The sequence below is a fragment of the Scyliorhinus canicula genome, chromosome 4, assembly GCF_902713615.1.
Source record: "Scyliorhinus canicula chromosome 4, sScyCan1.1, whole genome shotgun sequence".
Taxonomy (NCBI): domain Eukaryota; kingdom Metazoa; phylum Chordata; class Chondrichthyes; order Carcharhiniformes; family Scyliorhinidae; genus Scyliorhinus; species Scyliorhinus canicula.
In genome coordinates, this window is record NC_052149.1 from 20,455,542 (window position 1) to 20,479,479 (window position 23,938).

The 23,938-nt window shown below is 45.6% G+C and overlaps 1 protein-coding gene across 5 annotated transcripts in view; it reads left to right on the forward strand.

Annotated features, from left to right (window-relative positions):
• Window positions 1–23,938, forward strand: part of hfm1 (helicase for meiosis 1) — a 281,213-nt gene that overhangs the window by 240,414 nt on the left and 16,861 nt on the right. For 4 of the 5 annotated variants that reach the window (XM_038793806.1, XM_038793809.1, XM_038793807.1 and 1 more), the window contains 5 exons: window positions 6,059–6,220; window positions 13,427–13,516; window positions 15,249–15,379; window positions 15,471–15,553; window positions 15,651–15,757. In XM_038793806.1, coding sequence (XP_038649734.1) covers window positions 6,059–6,220; window positions 13,427–13,516; window positions 15,249–15,379; window positions 15,471–15,553; window positions 15,651–15,757 — 573 coding nt within the window. The remainder of the gene's footprint in view (window positions 1–6,058; window positions 6,221–13,426; window positions 13,517–15,248; window positions 15,380–15,470; window positions 15,554–15,650; window positions 15,758–23,938) is intronic. The other variant, XM_038793808.1, reaches the window with a different exon arrangement.

Here is a 23,938-nt window from a genome sequence, read left to right on the forward strand (position 1 = left end):
GGCTGAAGAAATTTCTCCTCCTCAGTTTTAAAGGATCATCCCTTTAGTCTGAGATGGTGTCCTCTGGTTCTAGTTTTTCCTACAAGTGGAGGCATCCTCTCCATGTCCACTCTATCCAGGCCGTGCAGTATCCTGTAAGTTTCAATAAGATCCCTCCCCTCATCCTTCTAAACTCCAACGAGTACAGACCCAGAGTCTTCAACCATTCCTCATATGACAAGTTCTTCATTCCAGGAATAATTCTTGTGAACCTCCTCTGAACCCTTCACAAGGCCAGCACACCCTTCCTTAGAAACGGGGCCCAACACTGCTCACAATACTCCAAATGGGGTCTGACCAGAGCCTTTTGCAGCCTCAGAAGTACATCCCTGGTCTTGTATTCTAGCCCTCTTGACATGAATGCCAACATTGCATTTGCCTTCTTAACTGCCGATTGAACCAGCACATTAACCTTAAGAGAATTGTGAACAAGGACTTCCAAGTGTTGTATTTTATATTTTCCCCGCGTCTTGACTGTGATAGAGAAATTCAAACAGCATTCATTAGGTAAGCAAAACTGTACTTTATTCACTACTTAGAACTGCTAGCAGAAATTGGCTGATACTTGGAAAGTCGGAAGGCAGTCAATTACAAACTGCGGAGTCCGTCCCAAGTCTGCGATAGTACAGAAAAGAAGGCGATTCTTATACATTATAGGATCAAGATAACATGAATACAGCTTGGTCAGGAATTTGATTGAAAGTAAAACATAAGTAATAATCGTTACAATGGCGTCACCTTCTGACCTTTAGGGGACTGGAGTCGCATATCATTATCTTGTCTTTGTTTTAAGAAAGGGAAGAAGTTGTTTACATACAGAAGGAGACAGTTGTTCAGCTTGTTATGTATTAAGACTACTAGCTCCAAGCCTTATCTAGACTCTCAGAGTCACCCAGTTCCCAAGACATGCTGACCTCGGCTGTCTCTGTATTCTGGGCCTTAGGTTATATGAAAATCAGTTTAAATTCACTTGTACCAAGAAGACTTGACTAGTTTTCCCATCATGCCATTATTTGCTTCACACAATACTACAAAGTGCCTATGCGCTTCTGATTTCCTAAGCATTTCCCCATTTAGAAAATAGTCTGTGCCTAAATTCCTCCTTCCAAAGTGCATAACCTCACACTTTTTCACATTGTATTTCATTTGCCACTTCATTGCTTGTCCAAATCCTTCTGCAGCCCTCTTGCTTCCTCAATGCTACCTGTCCCTCTACAGATCTTTGTATAATTTGCAAACTTAGCAACAGTGCCTTCAGTTCCTTCTTCCAGATCATTTATGTATATTGTGAAAAGTTGTGGTCCCAGCACAGATCCCTGAGGCACACCACTACTCACCGGCTGCCATCCTGAAAAAGACCCCTTTATCCCCACTCTATGCCTTCCGCCAGTCAGCCAATCCTCTATCCATGCCAGGAATCTACCCTTAACACCACGGGCTTTTAACTTATTGAAGAGTCTCCTATACGGCACCTTGTCAGAGGCTTTCTGGAAATCTAAATAGATCGCATCCACTGGTTCTCCTTTCTCTAACTTCCTTGTTACCTCCTCAAAGAACTAACAGATTTGTCAGACCTCCCTTTGACAAAGCCGTGCTGACTCAGTCCTATTTTACCATGCACTTCCAAGTACCTTGCGATCTCATCTTCAATAAGACTCTAAAGTCGTACCAATGGCCGAAGTCAGGCTAACCGGCCTATAATTTCCCGTCTTCTGCCTCCCTCCCTTCTTAAACAGTGGTGCTACATTAGCCACTTTCCAGTCCTCTGGGACCCTTCCTGCCTCCAGTGATTCCTGAAAGATCATCACCAATGCCTCCACAATTTCCTCAGCTATCTCTTTTAGGACCCTGTGGTGTAGTCCATCCGGTCCAGGTGACTTATCCACCTTTAGACTTTTCAGTTTCCCCAGAACTTTCTCCTTAGTAATGGTGACTACACTCACCTCTGCCCCCTGGTTTTCCTGGAGCTCTCGCATCCCACTGGTGTCTTCCACCTTGAAGACTGATGCAAAGTAACTATTCAATTCGGCTGCCATTTCTTTGTTTCCTATTATTACTTCTCCAGCCACATTTTCCAGTGGTCCAATGTCTATTTTTGCCTCTCTCTTACCTTTTATATATTGAAAAATACTCTTCCATCTTCCTTAATATTACTAGCTAGCTTGTACTCATACTTCATCTTCTCCCCCCTTATTGCTTTTCTACTTGTCCTCTGCTTGCTTTTAAAGGCTTCCCAATCCTCTCGCTTCCCACTAATCCTCGCCACTTTGTTTGCCTTTCCTTTAGCTTTTATGCTGTCCTCGACATCCCTCATCAGCCATGGATGCCTTGTACTCCCCTTAGCATGTTTCCTCCTCCTTGGGATGAATTTCTGTTGTGCCTCCCTAATAGCCCCTAAACACTCCTGCCATTGCTGTTCCACTGTCTTCCCTGCTAGGCTCATTTTCCAATCAACTCTGGCCAGCTCCTCCCTCATGTCTTTATAGTTACCCTTATTTAATTATAATACCGTTCCATCTGATTGCAGCTTCTCCCTCTCAAACTGAAGGGTAAATTCAATCATATCGTGGTCACTGCTCCCTGAGGGTTGCTTCACTTTAAGTTCTCTAATCAAGTCTGCCTCATTGCACATCACCAAATCCAGAATTGCCTGTTCCCTTGTAGGCTCTGTCACAAGCTGCTCGAAAAAAACTACCCATTTTCTGCTCCCGTTCTGCCACATTGATAGAAAAAAAGTACATGAACAGACAGGGAGAAAACATCAAGACTGATTTTTTTGCTCCTGAAACAGGAGCACAGAGTGGTCAAGTTCTCAAATCCACAAACCCAACTCAGGAGAAAGACCATCGGATTTTCATTTGAGGTGTGTTGTCATAGGGTTACTGAGTGCTGCAGATATTAACAGGAGTCAGGTCTGCACCCTGTACACAATGCCACAAGGCTGCCGGGTGTGGAGGTGAGCAGTGTGAAAGGTCCGCCTCAGTGATCTGAGACTTCATCTCAGTTGTAAAAAATACAATAAAGCCAAAAACAGCTCTCAAACCCCCTCTATCTCCATGCATTCTTCACACCCAATCCATGCCATCTCATGCCCCCCACCCACCTCCATGGCCACTCATATCGTCCATGCCCAATCTTGTTCCCTCCTTCTACCCAATGGTCACTCATATCCTCCATTCCAACCTATAGACCTCTACCCACCCCCAATGGTCCTTTATAGTCCAACCCCATGCCCAACCCCCACCCACCATATTTTGTCCTTGCACACCCCATGCTGAGTAGTCCAGTATCGACTATAAACAGACATTAGGAGCCATTCTGTGATTAAATAGAATAAAGTTCTCAGTTTTCATTGGTAATTTCATGATTTAAAAAATACTCTCATTGGTTAAAAACTTATTTGATTCATTTGAATTCAATCAAGTACTTAATCCCTTAATCAAATACGCATTCGTATTAATTGGCCCACATCAAAGATTTAGAGCTGTCAATAAAACTTTGAATTTACAAGCCCCACTCCTCCCTCACTGCTTCCCTCTCCTGCCCCGATAATGATAGGTTATGGAATCAGTCATGAAGCATTAATCCGACTTTGAAAGCCCTCCGTGTAATTGCAAACAGCACAGTAGACTGTTTGTTTTCATTTAACGAGATTATGGACTTAAATGCCTTGACAGTTTGACAATTCCAATGCGATTATCCACTTTTTACACACATTCATGTCCAATTATATTATTCCAAAAGGTTACCCTACGTCTCCAAATGACAGACCTTAAAGCCCACATGTTCTGTTTTGCACACCTTACTTATGAAAAATGGATGTGTTTAAAGGCCACTGTAGTTTTACATATGCAGCTGCCTCCATGAACCACAACCCTCCCCACCTTTCTCCTCGCCCCACCCCATTCCCCCCGGTAAAAATGTTGTGTGCCAGGTTTGGGGGTGGGACTTCCAGAACCAGGGCTCCAGTGCCAAAGTGGCTAAATTAGAGACTTCTTCCATTCCGATGAACTATCAGGCCCCAGATTAATTGTTTAATTCAACAACACAATTTTGTTTTTGGAAATTACTATAATTTTTAGCAATTTACAAAAGATACAATAACATTGATTAACAATTAAACAGTAAGAACCTCTCCCCCACCCCAGCCTTCCCCTGCAACAGTCTAACTCAGTTACTAAGTCTCCCGCACCCACTCTCTTCCCCCCCATCCCCCCAACAGCTAACAGTAATCAGCCCTTTAAAGTACATTATAAGCAGTCGCCATCTATGGTAAAACCCTTACACTGACCCTCTCAGGGGTAAACTTAACCTTCTTGAGGTGCAAAAACTCCGTCAAGTCACCCAGCTACGCCGAGGCGATTGGCGGTGTAGTCAACCTCCAACCCAAGAAGATCCGTCTCCTTGCCATCAGTGAGGCAACGTCTGCCCAGCCCCTATCTGGTGCTCCGGCATAACCAAAATCAAAACAAATCGCCACTTGAGCAAGGTTCTAACCCAGTGTTCAGGATTGCTGACATAGTCTCAATAAAAGGACCTCCAGAAGCCCACTAGCTTTGAGCATGACCAGCACATGTGCGCGTGGTGTGCCGAGCCCTCTGAACACATCTATCATCCACCCCTTCAAAAAACCGACTCATTCTAGCCTTCGTGAGGTGAGCTCGGAACACCACTTTTAGGTGGATGAGACTGAGCTGCACAGGATGAGGTCGAGCCACCCTCTATTGTTCCCCTCTGTTGTTTGCATTTGCAATAGAGCCACTAGCCATGGCCCTGAGGTTCTCGAAAGTATGGGAAGGGATAGTTAGAGAAGGGATGGAGGACAAAGTCTCGCTATATGCCGACAATTTATTATATGTGAGGCGTCAATGTGTAACATTATGGTGATCTTGCAGCTTTTTGGGGTCTATTATGACTATAAGCTAAATATAGGAAAGGACGATAATTTTGTGGTTGGGGTACCGAGGTGGAGAAGGGGGCTCAGGGGAGAATCGTTCCAGCTAGTAGTCAGTCATTTTCGGTATTTGGGGACCAGATAGCACTGGGGGATACTCCAGAGGTTGAATTATACAAGTCTGGTAGTGAAGATTAAGGTGGACCTACAAAGATGGAATGGTCCCCTATTATCCCTGGTGGGCCAAATGCAATCGGTTAAGGTGAATATCTTGCCGCGATTTTAATTTTTATTCCAGTGCCTTCTGATATTCTTGCCCAATGCGTTTCTTAGAGACATTGACCGGCTGGTGACTGGGTTTATTTGGATAGGTAAAGGCCTGAGGATCAGGAGAACAGTGCTCAAGAGGGAGAGACAAGTAGGGGGATTGGCCTTGCCAAACTTTCAATACTACTACTGGGCGGTTAATGCTGAAAAGGTGCTAGAGGGGTGCGGGGATTCGGAAGAGCTTTGGGTCTGGGTGGAAGCAGGGTCTGTGAGGGGAGCAAGCCTGGCAGCGGTGGTGCCGAAGAAATATTTGGCTAACCCGGTGGTAGCGGTCACTTTAAAATTTGGAGGCAACTCCGCCAACATTTTAATTTGATGGCTGCCTCAAGGCTAACCCCCATCTGTGGGAACCAGCTATTCAAGCCTGCTGGTTCGGGTGTGAGGTTTAGGTAGTGGAAGGAACAGCGTTTGGAGAAGGTGGGAGATTTATTTTTAGAGGGTCAGTTTGCTAGCCTGGGGGAGCTGAAGGAAAAATATTGGCTTACAGACTTCGTCACATCTGTAACCTGGCAACCCTATTGATGTTGGGTAGCTGCACAGACACTTTGGTCAGTCAGGAAATGGTTTAAAAGGGCCCAGTAACGCCGTGGAGATTAAAGTCAGGTGGATGAACAGTGGAGTCTACAAGGAGAGAGTAATTTCTGGTGGATATTTTCTGCTGCCAATCCGCCTAGGACAGGTGGGTTTAACTACGTGGAGTGGCATGAGGGAAGGCATATTATTGGTTGATTGTGGAGGTCATTGAATAAGGGCGGACTTTAACAAATTTCTCCAATTGTTTTTGCATTTTCCATTCAGTTGGGTTGGATATTCAGCAGAAGTATTCAGCCTTTTACTCTGGGCCAAAGAGGTTTGGAACTCACGTTATTCATGGAAAGCCTAATGTACAGCACATGCAATCAGCAAAGCAGAACAGGACAGAAAATTCATTAATGGTTCCCAATGTCAATGCAATTAAAGGTATGATTTTGGTTAATTCTTGGGGTCAGTCAGTTTAAAAAAATAGTTTGAAAGTTTTTTGACAAGGGAACCTTCCAGGAAATTATTCCTTGAAGGTTTACTCATTTTTGAAACAGATAACCTATCCTCCTATTTGGGGTGTTGGAGCTGTTTGATAGAATTCTTGTCAGAGACTTTTTTGTCTCTGCCCAGAGGAATCTGGAGTGGTGAATATAAGAATCCTGGGTAATGCTAAGACAGAAAGGAGATAGGTATTATCTGGCAGCAGGACAGCATGCCTATGTTATGCACATTTTTCACAATAGTTCAGGAGTGTAATTCTCTGGCTTTGTTGCGCTCGAGTGAGTGCGCGACAAGGCTGGTGAATAGCAGGAGAAGCCAAAAACAAGAACCGCGCGAGGCGCCAAACAGGTTGCAATGCAACCGACCCCCCTCCTATTGGTGAAATCGGATTCCCGCTGTAGCATGAGGAGAATCCCTATTTCCATACAATTAACAGGAACCACTCCACATCCAATAGCCTCCCCAGCAAGTGGTCACGTTGGTGCCGATTATTGCTCCTTTTTAAAAACTGGGACACATTAACCCACATCTAGCTGTGGTACACTTAGAATCACCAAATGCACACACTAAAAATTAATCTAAAGCGTGCCATGTTGAAACACTATCAAATGGGCAAAGTGACTAAATAAGAATCTTACAATCTTTGGTCAACCAGTTCCACTTTCTTCACATTATCTTCAGATTCCCTTTTTTTGTGCAGGAACCCATTGTATTCCTCAAGATCGATTGTAAACCAACATTTCTCAAAATGAGCTCCAGAGGTTTATAAACTTTCTTTTCCTCCATACTTGCATCCAAGATGGTAAATGATATTTGAAAGTCTGTGGAGAGCAGCCAGATCTGGGCTATATGTAATGAGAAAGGTCAGAATGAAAATACTAAAGGCTCACTCCAATGACCTCCATCTGCAGTGAAGTGAGAGTATCCAAGCTCAAATTCATTAACTGCAAATTTACACAATCAGACGGCAATATCACAAATAATCTGTAATTCTTTTTGCTGGAAGGACCCCTGTGAATAGAGTATATTGCCAAACCCGGGTCCGCAGCAGCGTGAGGCAGCAGTGCTAACCACCGTACCACCCTGTTTCTTATATCTATGAGTTAACGGAGTGCCCCCTGGTGATTCCTTACATCTCCGTCTATACTCATTCAGTACCTTTACTATATCTGTCTCTTTCTGTGTCTGGTGTAATGCCGTCAGTCTTTCCCGAATGTTCAATGTAAGTTTCACCAAATTTCAAGGATCTCCTACAACTAACCAAGAGTAGTATTATCAACGCTGGGGGAAAAAATTGGTTCATTTTTTAAAACAGTATTTTCATTGAAATGTAAAATTTTTATATCGAAAGGTTTACAAAACACAACAGTACCAACACATACAACAGAAGAAATGTAAGTAACAGCAGTAACAGGAATCCCAATAACAGAAATGCCACCCAAAACAATCCCCCTCCCCCCACAAACAACTAACAGTGACCAGATCTTTAAAGTGCAAAATAAATGGCCGCCATCTATGATAGAACCCATCGATCAACACCGTGTACTTGACCTTCTTGAGGTTCAAGAATTCCATCAAATCACCCAACCACGCTTCAGCACGTGGTGGCGGCGCCTCCCTCCAGCTCAGCAGTATCCGTCGCTGGGCCAGCAGCGATGCGAATGCCAAAGGATTGACTTTCACCCCCATCCTCAACTGTAGTTGGTCTGACACCCCAAACACAGCGACTAACGGACAGGGCTCAAAGTCAATATTCAAGATTGCCAATATGGTGCAGAAAAAGGACCTCAAAAACCCTGCTTGGGACAGGACCAGAACATGTGCGTATGGTGAACAGGCCCTCTCAAGCACCGCTCACACTTATCCTCAACCCCCTCAAAAAGTCGACTCATCCTGGCCTGATGAGGTGCGGCACAAACATCACCTTTAGCTGCATCAAACTCAACCTCGCACAGGATGACGTAGCATTCATCACATGAAGGGACTCACTCCACACATCCTCCTCCAAAATGGATCCTGGCTCCTCCTCACACCTGGCCTTCACCTCATCCACCGAAACCTGCTCTTCCCCCATGAGCAGCCCTCCTCCGGCCCACACATGAGAGTATCCTTTCCAGCAAGGTAGATGGGGTGCCTCCGAGAAAGTTAGAAATGCCCGCCGAACACATTGGACTCCGATCCCGACTCCAACTGTTCCCATCTAACCTCCAGATCCCCAAACCACTCAACATTCTCGGCATTGGCCGCCAAGTAATAACACAATAAATTTGGTAGCACCAACCCCCACCCCCCTTGCGAAGTCGTGTCAAATCCTGGGCCACGACTGGCCCCCAAATAATGAAAACTGGCACTTGATCTCTCCCAAAAGTGTTCTGAAACAAAATCCAAAACGATACCCTACATCTCCAAAGATCTCCAGCAGCTTTAGACCTTCTCCGACCAGGTTTAACATGTAGACGAAAGAGAATATGCTGGAAAATCTCAGCAAGTCTGGCAGCATCTTTATATTGTGGAGTGAGAATGAAAGATGAGTCATGGGCACAGAAACCCAGAGAAACTGGGTGCTAATGGCCACAGAAACCAAGGGGAAAGAGTGCTAATGGCAGTCCCCAGAGAAAACAAAAGATGTGAAAGGTCAAACAGCAGGGAAACTAACATCAGAGGATGAACTGTAGGTTGGGGGGAGGGGAAGGGGGAAGCAAAGAGGTGAAAGGTGCAGGAAAGGTGGCTAAGATTGGGGGGGGAAATTAAATGTATATTAAGAAAGAAAGAAAGAAATGGTAAAGGACAGTTAAAATGAAATGAAAACAAATGGGTCGAGGTGGGGCTCATCACCTGAAGTTGTTGAATTCAGATTCCAGCATCCGCAGTAATTTGCTTTTATCTGAAGTGTAGACGTTGTGTTTTGGACATTCTGCAAAAAGAGTGAAGACTGGGTTCAGCCGTTGGACTCCTAGATCTGGACCTCCATCACCATTTTCACAGAGCTAGAGAGCCTCTCCATCTGCACTAATATTCTGACCAAAATAGTAATTTTAAACGTCTTTCATTTTCTTTCATTTCTGCATCTATCTTTAATGGGCCCAGATTCTCCCATTTAGGAATATTAGGAGCAGGGAGAAAGGCATTTGGTCCCTCGAGTATACTCTGCCACTTAACTAAATCATGGGCGCGATTCTCCGGCCTCATTGCGCTCTCGCTCGAGCAAAATGAGGCCAGTTAACAGCAGGAGACGCCAAAAATGAGAAACGTGCCAGGCGGCAAACAGTTTGCGATGCAACCAGCCTGCTCCCGGAGGCAAATTCGGGATCTCGCGAATCATGGCGAGAAACCAATTATCACTACTTAAGCCCAATTTGCATACAATTAATGGGAACGACCCCATATCCAACAGCCGCCTGTCATTCCTCGGCCTCTCCATCAAGTGGTCACACTGGCATCCCTTAGTATTGCTTTTGAAAAATGTGAACCTGGCGGAAGGGCTTCTGTGGGGTTCCGAGGAGGTAAGTAGCAATCTTTGCTCAGAGACAAAGAGCTCGGAGGCGCTGGGCTTGCCACCCCAGTGCTCGGCGGGAGGGTGGGAAAATCGCACCCTCCAGAGGGATGGGCTACCATGGGAATGAGGGTGGGACGCGGTGGGGGCGGAGGCGCTGAGGGCAACCGCGCGTGGTACCAGCATGCCAATATCTGGATCGTGTATACCCTTTCCGGGGGCAATCCTAGCCCCTGCCCGTCTGCCCACCGATCACCCATTAAACCCACCGACTGCCAAGGCTTTTGGCCTTGCGGCTGAAGGCTATTGCTAATAGGCAATTGGCAATCGTGGTTCAGTGAGCATATCACATGACCCAAGTGGATTCCGGTGGGTGGGCAGCCCTTATAGCATGTGAAAGTCATTGCCTAGCATCCCAATAACACCTTGATGAATGGACACTGTCCTTGAACACTGCGGCAGGCAACACCACATATGCAACAGCCACCATCTGAACACCCAGGGGATGGGACGCAGCTCCGGAGACATGTCCACTACCGGAGGGTGGGTGAATGCTGAATGCAACCGGGAGGTGGGAGATGCCTGGAGAGATGGGCCAAGGGTTGAGAGGTTGGGCTACATTGCAGAAGAAAGTGACAGAGGCATCATACTGGTTGTGGTCAAGGGTGTTTATTGTGTTTTACAAGTCCCCACTCTCCCGATGGTGCCTCCCCCCTCTCCCAGTGCCCTAGGTGATCCTCGATGTGCTTTGTCTACCTAGCTCTACCAGCTCTAGGTGTGTCCCCAGGATGCATATCAGAGGTCGAGGCAGCCAGCTGCTTACTGCGTACCATGGCATGGCTGGGGGCTCGGGGGCCGGAGGGCCCTGGCACACTTGGCGGCACATGCACAGCCGTGCTGCCGTGTTTCGGGTGCTGATTGAGATGCAGCTTCAAAACTCCATGGAAGGGGTCCGGTACGCCACCCAGCGCCCCCTCCTCCCAGCCGATGCCAATAGGGCTGTGGAGTTCACCTTGGGTCAGAGGGGCAGCTAGTTGAACACTGGCTTCCTCTGCATTATCAGGCTCTGCCAGCACTGGCCGAACCCCAATGCCTGCACCATTGTGTCGACGCCCTCAGCGATGCTCCTCAGCGACTGGGACATGCTACGCAGTGCCTCCGCCATTCCCAACTTGGAATAGAACATGTCCTGCAGTACCTAATCAAGATCAGCCTGGTATTCTGGGTCACATCCCCAGTGAGTTGGACATCCTACTGAATGCCTCAGCCATGTCCATCACCAACTGCATGATGTCTTGGACACCTTCACTAATGGTGACGACGTCGTGCATCAGGCTCTCCACTCCGGTCGCCATCCTAGCAGTGTTGTGACATCTCCTGTGCCCGTAGTCTCTGGGTCTCTTCCAATCAGCTATGGATCTGCTGGAATGTCGCTGACATCTTCCTCTGAATGACCTGACCGTACCCTAACATTTCCATCAGATCCGTGAATACCTCCTCCATAGGCTCAGCCCCAGGTCTCCACCTGATGTACATCAACAGCTGTGTGGTGCTCACCAGATTGTGCTCCAGAAGCCTGACCACTAATGTTTCCCACTGAGGTGCATGTATTTCCGCTGACGGAGGGTGGGGATAACAGCTGTGACGCCTCGATCGTGTCTACCTCGAAGCTCCACTCCTAGGTGTCTCCTGGCAGGCTGGAGAAGGGGACAACCGAAATGAGCCGATGCCATTGGCTGGAGGACCTGCGGGAAATTGGACATGTGGTCAGTGGGAGGGATGGATCAGTGTGTATGGCAATACAACTCACATTTGACAGATCCTCTGGGTGGAGCCCGGTGGTTCCTGACCCCTGCGCCGTCCGCTAACCTCAGCCTGGGTGACCACTCTGTCCTTAGAAAACCCCAGTCACCTCCAGGATTCGCTCCTCATGAGGATTCTTAAGTCCGGCACCCCTCCACCAGTCTGGGCCCTCACCCGGTTATTGTGGGAGAGCTTTTCCCGAGGAGTCACAGAGGGGGCATCGTTAACCATGTAAATGGTTCACAGTAGTGGAAGGGAGGGTGTGAAGGAAGGGTTGAAGGTAGAGGGAGGGTAAAGGAAACATTAGGGGTTGCATGGAGAGTTGGGGGGGTGGATCCTCACGTGGGGGTGGGAAGGTCTTGCGTGGGGGGGGGGGTCATTGGTATCTACTCACTCGTGCTGCCTGGTGTAAGTCTGCCTGGTGTAAGTCTTTGACCTTTTTTTGGCACTGAAGGCCAGTCCTCCTGGTCACACTCCTGGAGCTTACAGCCACCATCACCTTATCCGAGTCAGCACTGGCTGACCCTCGGGGTAACAGAACATCTCTCCTGGCCTCCACTGTGTCTAGGAGCGTCCCCAGGTCTGCATTCTTGAATTTTGGGCCGGTTTCCTGGGCGCCATTGTTGCCTGTTGACTGGGGTTGGCTGAGCAAATGCTCCTTAAGTGCTGCTCAACCTTGTTAGCGGGGGCCTGGCAAGCGTGGTGCCAGCGAATCGGCTGGTGAGCCTTCACTTGCAGCGAGAAGCCCGTGGGGCCTCGTTAAATGGACCAATTAACGTTGACTAGCATTGCCGGCCTTGCTGGGCCGAGCATCGGGAATCTCGCGACAGTTTCCACTCGCTAACACATTTAGAAATCTTTCCGGAGAATCGCGCTCCATGGCTGATCTTCTACCTCAACACTTCCTTCCCGCACTATCCCCATAGCCCTTAATGTCATTGGTAGCCCTTAATGTCATTGGTATCTAGAAATATATCAACCTCTGCTTTGAACATGCTCAATGACTGAGCCTCCACAGCCCTCTGAAGTAATGAATTCCAAAGCTTCACCACTCCTAGTGAAAAACTTCCTCCTCCTTATTTTCTGAATACGCAGTTAGCACATCCTTTACAATAGATTCGAACATTTTCCCCACCATTGATGTCGTTCCCTGTTTTAACTCTCCCTCCTTTCTAAATAATGGGCAGGATTCTCCACTGTCGGGATTCTCCATTTCGCCAGCAGCCCGGGAATTTCCCGATGGCGTGGGGCTGACCACAATGGGAAACACTGGCTGGCGAGATGTAGAATCCCGGGAGAATCCCACCCAATGTGTTCACGTTTGCAGCCCTCCAATTCGCAGGTTGAATGTATTTACCAATCTCTCTCTCTCTCAATATATTTATAAAAAATACTTTTCTGCTAGCCTTGTTAGCTCGGTGTTGGTGCATGAGAGACAAAATAGCTGGCATCAGACAGCAGAGTCAAGGGGGCACATTCAGAGTTTGTACATAGGCTGTTTTATAGTATTGACCGTTTTAACTTTCTCAATCTAGCTCCTGAAACAAAAGGCAAAGTTTTGTTATGTTATCCATGCACTGCTCACTGCATCATTTATTAGACCATGTGTTGAGCATTGGCCAATCAGAGAGCTTAAAGGGACTCTGCAATTATGCAATTATTTATACAGCAAAACAACTTAACAGTAAAATGTCAGCACATTGTAATATTATTTCAGGAATTAATCTTCACATGTTCCAGATATTCACAAGAAGCAATTTTTTTATTCTTTGGTAAGTTTTTGACATTTGAAGCTGAATTTTACACTTGTTTCCTTGTCTCCATTGTATCTGACATTGTAAATACAGAAACTACCAGTGAGCTTAACTACACAGAATCTGGAAAGAGAGTCTGTAATCATTACTGCAAGAATAAAGACAAGTGTGGACATGAATGTTGTAAGTGCTAATAACTAAACATTGGTAATTTATTTAGCTATTGAACATATATCTAGTTAAATTTAAAATGCTGGAGGTATTTTTGCCCTGTCTGCATGGAATGGGGGTCTCCTGCTAAACGATAACCTGATAGAAAGAGGAATTGTTGAAACAGAAGCTCAGAAAGATAAGTCTTATAATGTTTCCTCCTTATGGAACTAGCCAGTAACAGAGGGCACAGTTTAACGGAAAAAAAAGAGTCCTGTTTTGGACACAAATAGCAGGTGCTGCCGTCGAAAACAACCCCACTATCGAACGGGGTTTGTTCTTTTTTGCATTCTGCGATGAACACCCCGCCGAGGCCTCACTTACTTCATTTCCTGCACTGACGAGTGCAGAAAGAGATCGGGCGCCATTTTTATATGCTGCCCTGATCTCTCCACCACCGCAGCCACCCCACCGTAGCCTCTGAACCCCCCAACTTACCTCGTACGGAGTCCTCGAGCATACCCCCTCTCACTCCACCCTTTAAAGGCAGGGCACCCCCAGGCCTGATCGCTGGCACAGGCAACCTGCCACCCAAGTACCTTGGCACTGCCAGCCTGGCACACTGACAGTGCTCCTGCCAGGTTGCCTGGGTGACACTGCCAGCGGGAGTGCCAGGGTACCACCCTGCCCATAGCCCAACCACCCCGGGGCCTCTGTTGGCCTGGGTGACTCCCCTGGTGCCTTACACCTGGTTCACATCAGTGCTAAATGGTGCCATTGCAGGGTTTCCCATGCAAGGCCGCTAGTTCAAGGGTCAAGGGATCATTGGGTGCAAACATATTTAAATGATCCTAATGGCTCATTTAAATATGTTATTAATATTATTAATAATAATCATCATCATCATCATCATCATCATCATCATCTTTATTGTCACAAGCAGGCTTACATTAACACTGCAATAAAGTTACTGTGAAAATCACAGGGTCGCCGCACTCCGCACCTGTTCAGGTACACTGAGGGAGAATTCAGAATGTCCAATTCACCTAACGGGACTTCTTTTGGGATTTGTGGGAGGAAACCGGAGCACCTGGAGGAAACCTACGCAGACACGGGGAGAACGTGCAGATTGCGCACAGAGAGTGTCCCAGCCGGGAATCGAACATGGGACCCTGGAGCTGTGAAGCACCAGTGCTAACCACTGTGCTACCGTGCTACCCGATCTGGGAGCAAGATCCAGATCGCGACATCTCGCGAGAGCTAACGGCCTCGTCGCATCACGGGCGCGGCGAGCCTGTTAGATCTCGCCCAGAGTTTCAGGCGCTCCTGACTTTGGTTTCTTCCTCCTGCCCCATCCTGCAAAGCTTCCCTACCTCACAACTTACACGAGTGTCATTCCTTCAGTTCCCAGCCTCATGCTGCTTGATACTGCACTCGTGCCAGCCAATTGCCACTTTCTGCCAGTCTTGAACAGGAATTTGATTGAGGCCTTGTAGTTGCGGCTCAGGAGCTAAAATCTGCAGTGCTCATGTGACCCATGTCAGGAAGTATAGCTGCGACCTCAATACCTGTCCACCCAGCTCCCACCTGAGTTACTATCAGGGCTGTAATTTCTCGGGCCTCTCCTCTTTCTTACCCCATTTTTCTCAAGATCTTCATTATATTCCATCAGATCCCATCAAATTGTCCTCCTTTCGCTTAACCGTTTTCTGCTATTCAGTGCACCTGTGATTTATTTCCCCTAATGCATGCTAATTCTTCCAAGGTAAATTTGGTGTATCAGTTGGGCGGAGCTGCACAACACCTCAAGCAACAACAACTAATTTTTCTTCCTATCTCAGTGATCTTAAAAGCAGAAGTGAGACTTCATCAGCTCCATCAGTTAAACGACTAAAGGTAACCTTATTGTGTCATAGTAAAGTTTCAAAATATTATTTCATAAAGAGCTAAAGAATTAAAACATTGCATTTTCTTTTTCTTACAATAGGTACAGACAATAAATGAATTAGGCCCAGTAAACCTCCAACAGTTTGCTTACACGGCAAAACCTCCATTGTCAACAATACCTCGGTAAAGAGATACTCACACTGTCATCGGTATAATGCAATTTATTGCTCTTGGCATTAAAATTCAACTTAATCACTTTTCATGTTCAATTATTTTCAAGGTACTATGAAACAAAACCTGGTCCAGCAGTTCAAGCACAAAACCAGAATCATTTAGGCATCAATGCAAGACGTCGACAACAACAACAGGCACCATATTATGATGAAGGTGGGTTAGTGATGACAGGAAGAATTTGTTTTCTGCTACTATCTCTGTCCCCAGTGCTATTTTGCATGTCGAGAGTGGGATTTAATTTGAGTGTTGTAGTTAGCAATGTCAAAGGTATCTCATTGACAGTAATCTAAACCACTTCAGATAATGTTATCACCATTCTCATTTCACAATGGCAACAAGGAATCCTACATCCAATCTGGAATATTCAGCACTTGATCCTGAAGCCGTTGCTTGGAATGAACTCAAATGTATGAAGGTTCTTTGTGCACTATTTAACAAAGGCATTGGTCTGTTTATTTTTAAATGGGTTATCACCATTATTAAAATAGTAGACCAAAGTATTTCATAAGGATAGATTAATTGTTAATATTCAAGGAATTGAATTTTAACAATGAACTTTCAAATATAGAGTGAATTCCAAGGAAGGGGAGACTGTTAAGTAATGGGTTAAGAGACATTCCAATTAGTTGTTTCATTTATGTTAAATATCCAATAATTGACACTGATTTTGTAAAGGGGCTTCAGGTGGCCTTTGTGTCAGGTGATGTGATGACAGAGTTTTGTGCAGAGTCTGTGAAAGTGAAATAAAGGAGTTGTGGAAAAGGAGCAGAACCTTTGACTTTTTATACAACAGCAGCTAAATGTTTAACAAATGGTCACAGAGGATGGTTGCTGTGCAAATGTGAAGGGTTGAAAGATACAACTTTTCCAGAACAAACCAAGGAGTGAGTGAGAAGAAAAAAAAAGGATATAAGGCTGAACCTAGGATAAAGATGGCTGGATATTACTATCCCCTTCCCCTTATTTTCTGAAAGGGGAGCGTACAACCAATGGACAAGTGCAGTAGTTATGTGGACTAAGGCCTTGGGAAAGAGAAAACAAGGTATGGCATTGGCTCTTTCTCTACCTTATCCGTAAAATCCGAAGCAAATTGTTTTCTGGGCTGGAATTGGAAGTGTTAGACTCAGAAGAAGGTCTGGAGACTCTATTACGTTATATGGATAAGATTTATAAATGGATGACTTGTTAAGTGCGTATGAAGCATGGTCGGATTTTGATAGGTTCTAGAAAATAGAGGATTTCTCCATTGAAGACTATATAATGGAATTTAGCAGACTATGAGTCACAGTATAAAGGTGAGCCAGCTACAGTGCAGACTTTGTTTGCACTGAGTGCTGAATTTGGGTGCATTTGAGTGCTATAGTGAGAGTTTGATGACTGAGGGATCTTGGGGGTTCATTTTTATCTAAAGTCTAGTCTTTCTTTTATTTAGTTAATTAACTTTAAAGTTGCAGTTTGGTTGAGAAGGTGAATTTTCAATCAGCTTTAAACAAAGGTTTGACTTGCAGCTACTTGCAGCTGGAACTTATTAATTAGTTAATTGGATAAGGCCAGTTTTCAGATGCTAGAGTCAGTGTAGCCAGTGTAAAGGTGAGCCAGCTACAGTGCAGACGTTGTTTGCACTGAGTGCTGAATTTGGGTGCATTTGAGTGCTATAGTGAGAGTTTGGTGACTGAGGGAGTTAGGTGAGGAGGGAGCAAGGTTCTCCTTTCATTTCATTCCTCAAAGAGCGAGAAGGGAGCCGGGAGTTTATAGAGAGTGCAGCTGACTGGGAGCAGAATCAGAGGGCGGAGTTCCAGTTGGTCCACAGGGCAGCTACATTCTGTGAGGTAAGAGGGGATGGAGGTTAGGGCAGTTGCATGCTCAGTTGCAACCAGAGCACCCGGAGGAAACCCACGCACACACGGGGAGGATGTGCAGACTCCGCACATACAGTGACCCAAGCCGGAATCGAACCTAGGACCCTGGAGCTGTGAAGCGATTGTGCTATCCACAATGCTACCGTGCGACCCATGAAGGACGGGTTGCACCTAAACTGGAGGGGCACCAATATCCTGGGTGGGAGGTTTGCTCGAGCTCTTTGGGTGGTTTTAAACTAGTTTGGCAGGGGGATGGGAACCAGAGCTATGGATCAGAGGATAGGGTAGCCTTTGAACAGGCAGAAATAGTATGCAGCAAGTCTGTGAGGAAGGATAGACAGTTGATAGGGCAAAGTTGCACTCAGTGGAATGGGTTAAAGTGTGTCTGTTTCAATGCAAGAAGTGTCAGGAATAAGGGAGATGAACTTAGAGCATGGATCAGTACTTGAACTACGATGTTGTGGCCATTATGGAGACATGGATTTCACAGGGACAGGACTGGATGTTAGATGTTCCGGGGTTTAGGTGTTTTCAGAAGAATAGGGGGAGAGGTAAAAGAGGAGGGGGCGTGGCACTGTTAATTAAGGAGTGCACCACAGCTGCAGAAAAGGAGGTAGTTGAGAAGGTCAGTATGGGTGGAAGTCAGAAACAAGAAAGGAGCAGTCACTTTATTGGGAGTTTTCTATAGACCCCTCAGTAGCAGCAGAGAATTAGAGGAACAGATTGGGCGGCAGATCTTGGAAAAGTGCAGAAGTAACAGAGTTGTTGTCATGGGTTACTTCAACTTCCCTAATATTGACTGGAACCTCCTTAGTGCAAATGGTTTGGATGGAGCAGATTTTGTCAGGTGTGTACAGCAAGGATTCCTGACTCAATATGTAGATAGGCTGACTAGGGGGGAGGTAATATTGGACTTAGTGCTCGGCAACAAACCAGGCCAGGTGTCAGATGTCTCGGTGGGAGAGCATTTCGGTGACAGTGACCACAACTCCTTGACCTTCACCATAGTCATGGAGAGGAATCGGAACACACAGTATGGGAAGATATTTAATTGGGGAGAAGAAGTTATACTGCTATTAGACAGAAGCTGAGGAGCATAAAGTGGGAACAATTGTTCTTGAGGAAATGCACAATAGTAATGTGGGGATTGTATAAGGAGCACTTGCTGCGAGTGCTGAATAGTTTTGTCCCACTGAGACGAGGAAGGAATGGTAAGGTGAAGGTGCCTTGGATGACAAGATAAGTGGAGCTTCTCGTCAAGATGAAGAAGGAAGCTTACGTAAGGCCGATGAAGCAAGGATCTGAATCGGCTCTAGAGGGTTACAAGGTAGCCAGGAAGGAACTCAAAAATGGACTGAGGAGAGCTGGAAGGGGGCATGAAAAATCCCTGGCGGGAAGGATTAGGGAAAACCCCAAGGCATTCTACACTTATGTGAGAAATAAGAGGATGATCAGAGCGAGAGTAGGGCCGATCAGGGATAGTGGAGGGAACTTGTGCCTAGAGTCTGAGGAGATGGGGGATGCCCTAAATGAATACTTTGCTTCAGTATTCACTAGACCTTGTATTCACCTTGTTGCTCATGAGAACTGTGTGAACCAGGTTAGTAGACTCAAACAGGTTGATATTAAGAAGGAGGATGTGCTGGAAATCTTGAAAAGCATCAGGATAGATAAGTCCCCTGGGCCTGACGGGATATACGCAAGTTTACTACGGGAAGCGAGGGAGGAGATTGCTGCGCCGTTGGCGATGATCTTTGTGTCCTCACTCTCCACTGGAGTAGTACCTGATGATTGGAGGGAGGCGAATGTTGTTCCCCTGTTCAAGAAAGAGAATAGGGAAATCGCTGGGAATTACAGACCCATCAGTCTTGCGTCTGTGGTAAGCCAAATTTTGGAAAGGATTCTGAGAGATAGGATTTATGATTATTTGGAAAAACATAGTTTGATTAAAGATAGTCAGCATGGCTTTGTGAGGGGCAGGTCATGCCTCACAAGCCTCATTGAATTCTTTGAGGATGTGACGAGACACATTGATGAAGGTCAGGCAGTGGATGTAGTGTATATGGATTTCAGTAAGGCATTTGATAAGGTTCCCCATGGTAGGCTCATTCAGAAAGTTAGGGAGCATGGGATACAGGGAAATGTGGCTGTCTGGATACAGAATTGGCTGGCCAAAAGAAGACAGCGAGTGGTAGTGGATGGAAAGTATTCTGCCTGGAGGTCGGTGACCAGTGGTGTCCCGCAAGGATCTGTTCTGGGACCTCTGCTCTTTGTGGTTTTGTGGAAGGGTGGATTAGTAATTTAAGTTTGCCGATGACACAAAGCTTGGGGGAGTTATAGGTATCGTTGAGAGTTGTTGCAGGTTACAACAGGACATTGACAGGATGCAGAGCTGGGCTGAGAAGTGGCAGGTGGAGTTCAACCTTGATAAATGTGAAGTGATTCATTTTGGAAGGTCGCATTTGAATGCTGAATACAGGGTTAAAGGCAGGATTATTGGAAATGTGGAGGAACAGAGGGATCTTGGGGTCCACGTACATAGATCCCTCAAAGTTGCCACCCAGGTTGATAGGGTTGTTAAGAAGGCGTATGGTGTGTTGGCTTTCATTAACAGGGGGATTGAGTTTAAGAGCCGCGAGGTTTTGCTGCAGCTTTATAAAACTCTAGTTAGACCACACTTAGAACAAAGAAAATTACAGCACAGGAACAGGCCCTTCGGCCCTCCCAGCCTGCGCCGATCCAGATCCTTTATCTAAACCTGTCTCCTATTTTCCAAGGTCTACTTCCCTCTGTTGCCGCCCGTTCATATATCTGTCCACATGCATCTTAAATGATGCTATCGTGCCCGCCTCTACCACCTCCGCTGGTAAAGCGTTCCAGGCACCCACCACCCTCTGCGTAAAAAAACTTTCCACGCACATCTCCCTTAAACTTTCCCCCTCTCACCTTGAAATTGTGACCCCTTGTAACTGACACCCCCACTCTTGGAAAAAGCTTGTTGCTATCCACCCTGTCCATACCTCTCATAATTTTGTATGCCTCAATCAGGACCCCCTCAACCTCCGTCTTTCCAACGAAAACAATCCTAATCTACTCACCTTTCTTGGAATATTGTGTCCAGTTCTGGTTGCTTCATTTTAGGAAGGATGTGGATGCTTTGGAGATGGTACAGAGGAGATTTACCAGGATGCTGCCTGTACTGGAGGGCATGTCTAATGAAGAAAGGTTGAGAGAGCTAGGGCTTTTCTCACTGTAGCGAGGAAGGCAGAGAGGTGACTTGATAGGGGTGTACAAGGTGATGTGAGGCATAGATAGAGTGGATAGCCAGAGACTTTTCCCCAGGGTGGAAATGGCTGTCACGAGAGGACATAATTTTAAGGTGATTGGAGGAAGGTATAGGGGAGATGTCAGAGGTAGGTTCTTTACACAGAGAGTGGTGGGTGTGTAGAGGCGGTGGAATCAGAGTCATGAATGAAATGAAATGAAAATCGCTTATTGTCATGAGTAGGCTTCAAATGAAGTTACTGTGAAAAGCCCCCAGTCACCACATTCCGGCGCTTGTTTGGGGAGGCTTTTACGGGAATTGAACCCGCGCTGCTGACCTGTCTTGGTCTGCTTTAAAAGCCAGCTATTTAGCCGTGTGCTAAACCAGCCCCTAACCAGCCTCTCAATACCATTATGCTTTCAACTGTCCAACACATTATAATAGAGTGTTTGAAATGACACATGACACGGAAGAGTCAGAAGAGGAATAAGATAGTGACCAGAAAGAGGGCATTGTCCTATTAACAAGCAGTTTTCCGCCTGTAATGAGGGTGTTAGTTGCAGAATCCTTCAATTGTGCTGTATTAGACAGTGGCTGCACATCTACTGTGTGTGGAATTGTCTGGTTAAAATGTTACCTGGACTCCTTGAATGTTGAAAATTGTAACAAGGTTAAGGAATTTGAAAGTTCCACAAGTTTCAGGTTTGGGGATGATAATACTCTGAAGTCGCTGAAAAGAGTGGTGATCCCTTGCAATATTGCCGGCGTGAATCATTTCATGAGCACGGATGTTGTATCAAGTGAGATACCTTTGCTTCTGAGCAGACTGTCGATGAAGAAAGCACACATGAAACTGGATATGGAACAGGGTAAGGCAACAGCTTTTGGACAGACGGTGGACTTACAATTGACATGTCAGTACACGATTGTATTCCATTACTGACAAATAATATTTCAAGTACAGTTGTTAAGGATGTGTTAATGGCAGTTGAAAATGGGACATTAGCGGATAAAAAGCTTGTTGTATTAAAACTGCATAGGCAATGTGCATCCGTCTCCTCAGAGACTGAAAAATGTATTAAAGGATGCAGGGGTAAGGGATGAAAGACTATACGAAACTGATAGAACAGGTTACTGATCGCTGTAAAGTTTGTAGGAAGTATAGAAGGACACCAGCACGACCGATATAAACCCTACCTTTGGCCAGGGATTTTAACGACATTGTGGCCATGGACCTTAAGATCTGGGATAAAGCCAATAATATAATTATTTTGCATTTTGTAGATTTAGCAACCAGATTTAGTCAATCAACGATTGTATGAAGTAAAGAAAAGAGTTATTCTGAATCAAATCTTGGAAAAATGGATAGGTACAGGAATGGGCCGACCGGCAAAATTCCTCACGGACAATGGGGGAGAATTGGCTAATGAGGAGTTTAGGGATATGTGTGAAAACGTGAATATCACAGTTATGAATACGGCTGCGGAAAGCCCATTTAGTAATGGTCTGTGTGAAAGAAAGCATGCTGTAATCGATGACATGGTCTGGAAAATTTTGGCAGATCGACCGAATTGCAAGCTAAATTCAGCTTTAGCATGGGCGGTACATGCAAAGAATTCATTGCAGATGGTTGTTGTCCTTATCAATTAATGTTTGGTGGAAATCCTAAAACTCCGTCCATTTTGGATGACCAGCTTTCAGCTTGGGAAGGGACTACAATTAGCTCTCCCTTTGCTGAGCATTTAAATGCATTACATAGCAGTAGAAAAGCTTTTTTGGAAGCAGAAGTCTCTGAAAGAACTCGCAGAGCTTTCAGGCATAATGTACGGCCATCAAAAAACGTTTTTCAGCAAGGAGACATAGTATACTATAAGAGAGACGATTTTAATGAATGGAAAGGCCTAGGGAAGATCATAGGCATAGATGGCAAAACAATTATTTTGCAAATGGCAATTAAACTGTAAGGGTACATTCATCAAGGATAATGGGTACAGATTACAAATTTTCAGATTTAGACAGAGCAGGCAGACATGACGAGGAACCAGGGCCATCTGGTATGCACGTGTTACAGAACTATGAGGACCAGTTAACTGATATAGACAGGGTTACTATAGAGGAACACAACACTTCTGATGAATTAGAACAGGTCATTTTTCTGAAAGGACAATTGCCAAAAGTTGGTACAAAAGTTACATACTTGCCTGAAGGGTCTAGTCAATAGAAGGATGCAACTGTTATTGTAGAGCAGGGAAGGCCACTGGAAAGTATAAACATTGGTTGAATGTACAACATTCAGGGGAGGGGATCAAGACAATGGATTGGGTACACGAAGTTCAAAAATGCAGGGCACAGAAACACAGTGCTAGTTCAGATAGTACATCGGATAGTGAACAGGTTCACAGGAAAAGGTTGAGAACTATTGAAAGGACATCCCACAGCCAAAGGGAAAGATCAAGCAGTAGCAGTCCAGAACGAGATACCAGGTGGGAGAGGGAACATAGTTTATCAAAGTCTCGGAACATGAGTAAGACTACGAATACTGATAGGAGTAGAAGCCCACATGCATGTGAGATTTTGGTGGCTTCCAATAAATTAGATGAAATAGTCATCAAAGATGCCAAGCAGCAAGAATTGCATAGTTGGAATGAATTTGGGGTATACACGGAAGTACCGGATAGGGGACAAAGAGCTCTATCCCACAGATGGATTTGCATGGAAAAGGTTCCTCCAGATGGAACTTATAAGGCAAAGGCCAGCTTGTGGCAAGGGTATTTAAAGAAAACTTAGAAGATCAGGATTTAAGGGTAGATTCACCGACGGCAGGAAAGGTTAGTTTAAAGATCTTCTTGGCTCTATTAGCCACAAAGGCACGGGAATGCAAATCTATAGATATAAAAGCTGCCTTTTTGCAGGGGCATCAGCTCCAGAGAGACATTTTTCTCGTTTTCCAAAAGAGGCAACTAACACAGAAGGGGTAATCTGGAAGTTAAACAAATATGTATATGGATTAAATGATGCGTCTAGAGTCTGGTATTTTCGGTAAGGTCAATTTTGTTAAAGTTAGGCTGTTGCCAGTTGAAAGCAGATCCGGCAATGTTTTACTGCCGTTATAAAGGAAATCTTTCTGGCATCTTTATGATGCATGTCGATGATTGTTTGTGGGGTAGGGCTAGTGATTTTGAAGCTATTGTAATCTCTGGGTTGAGGAAA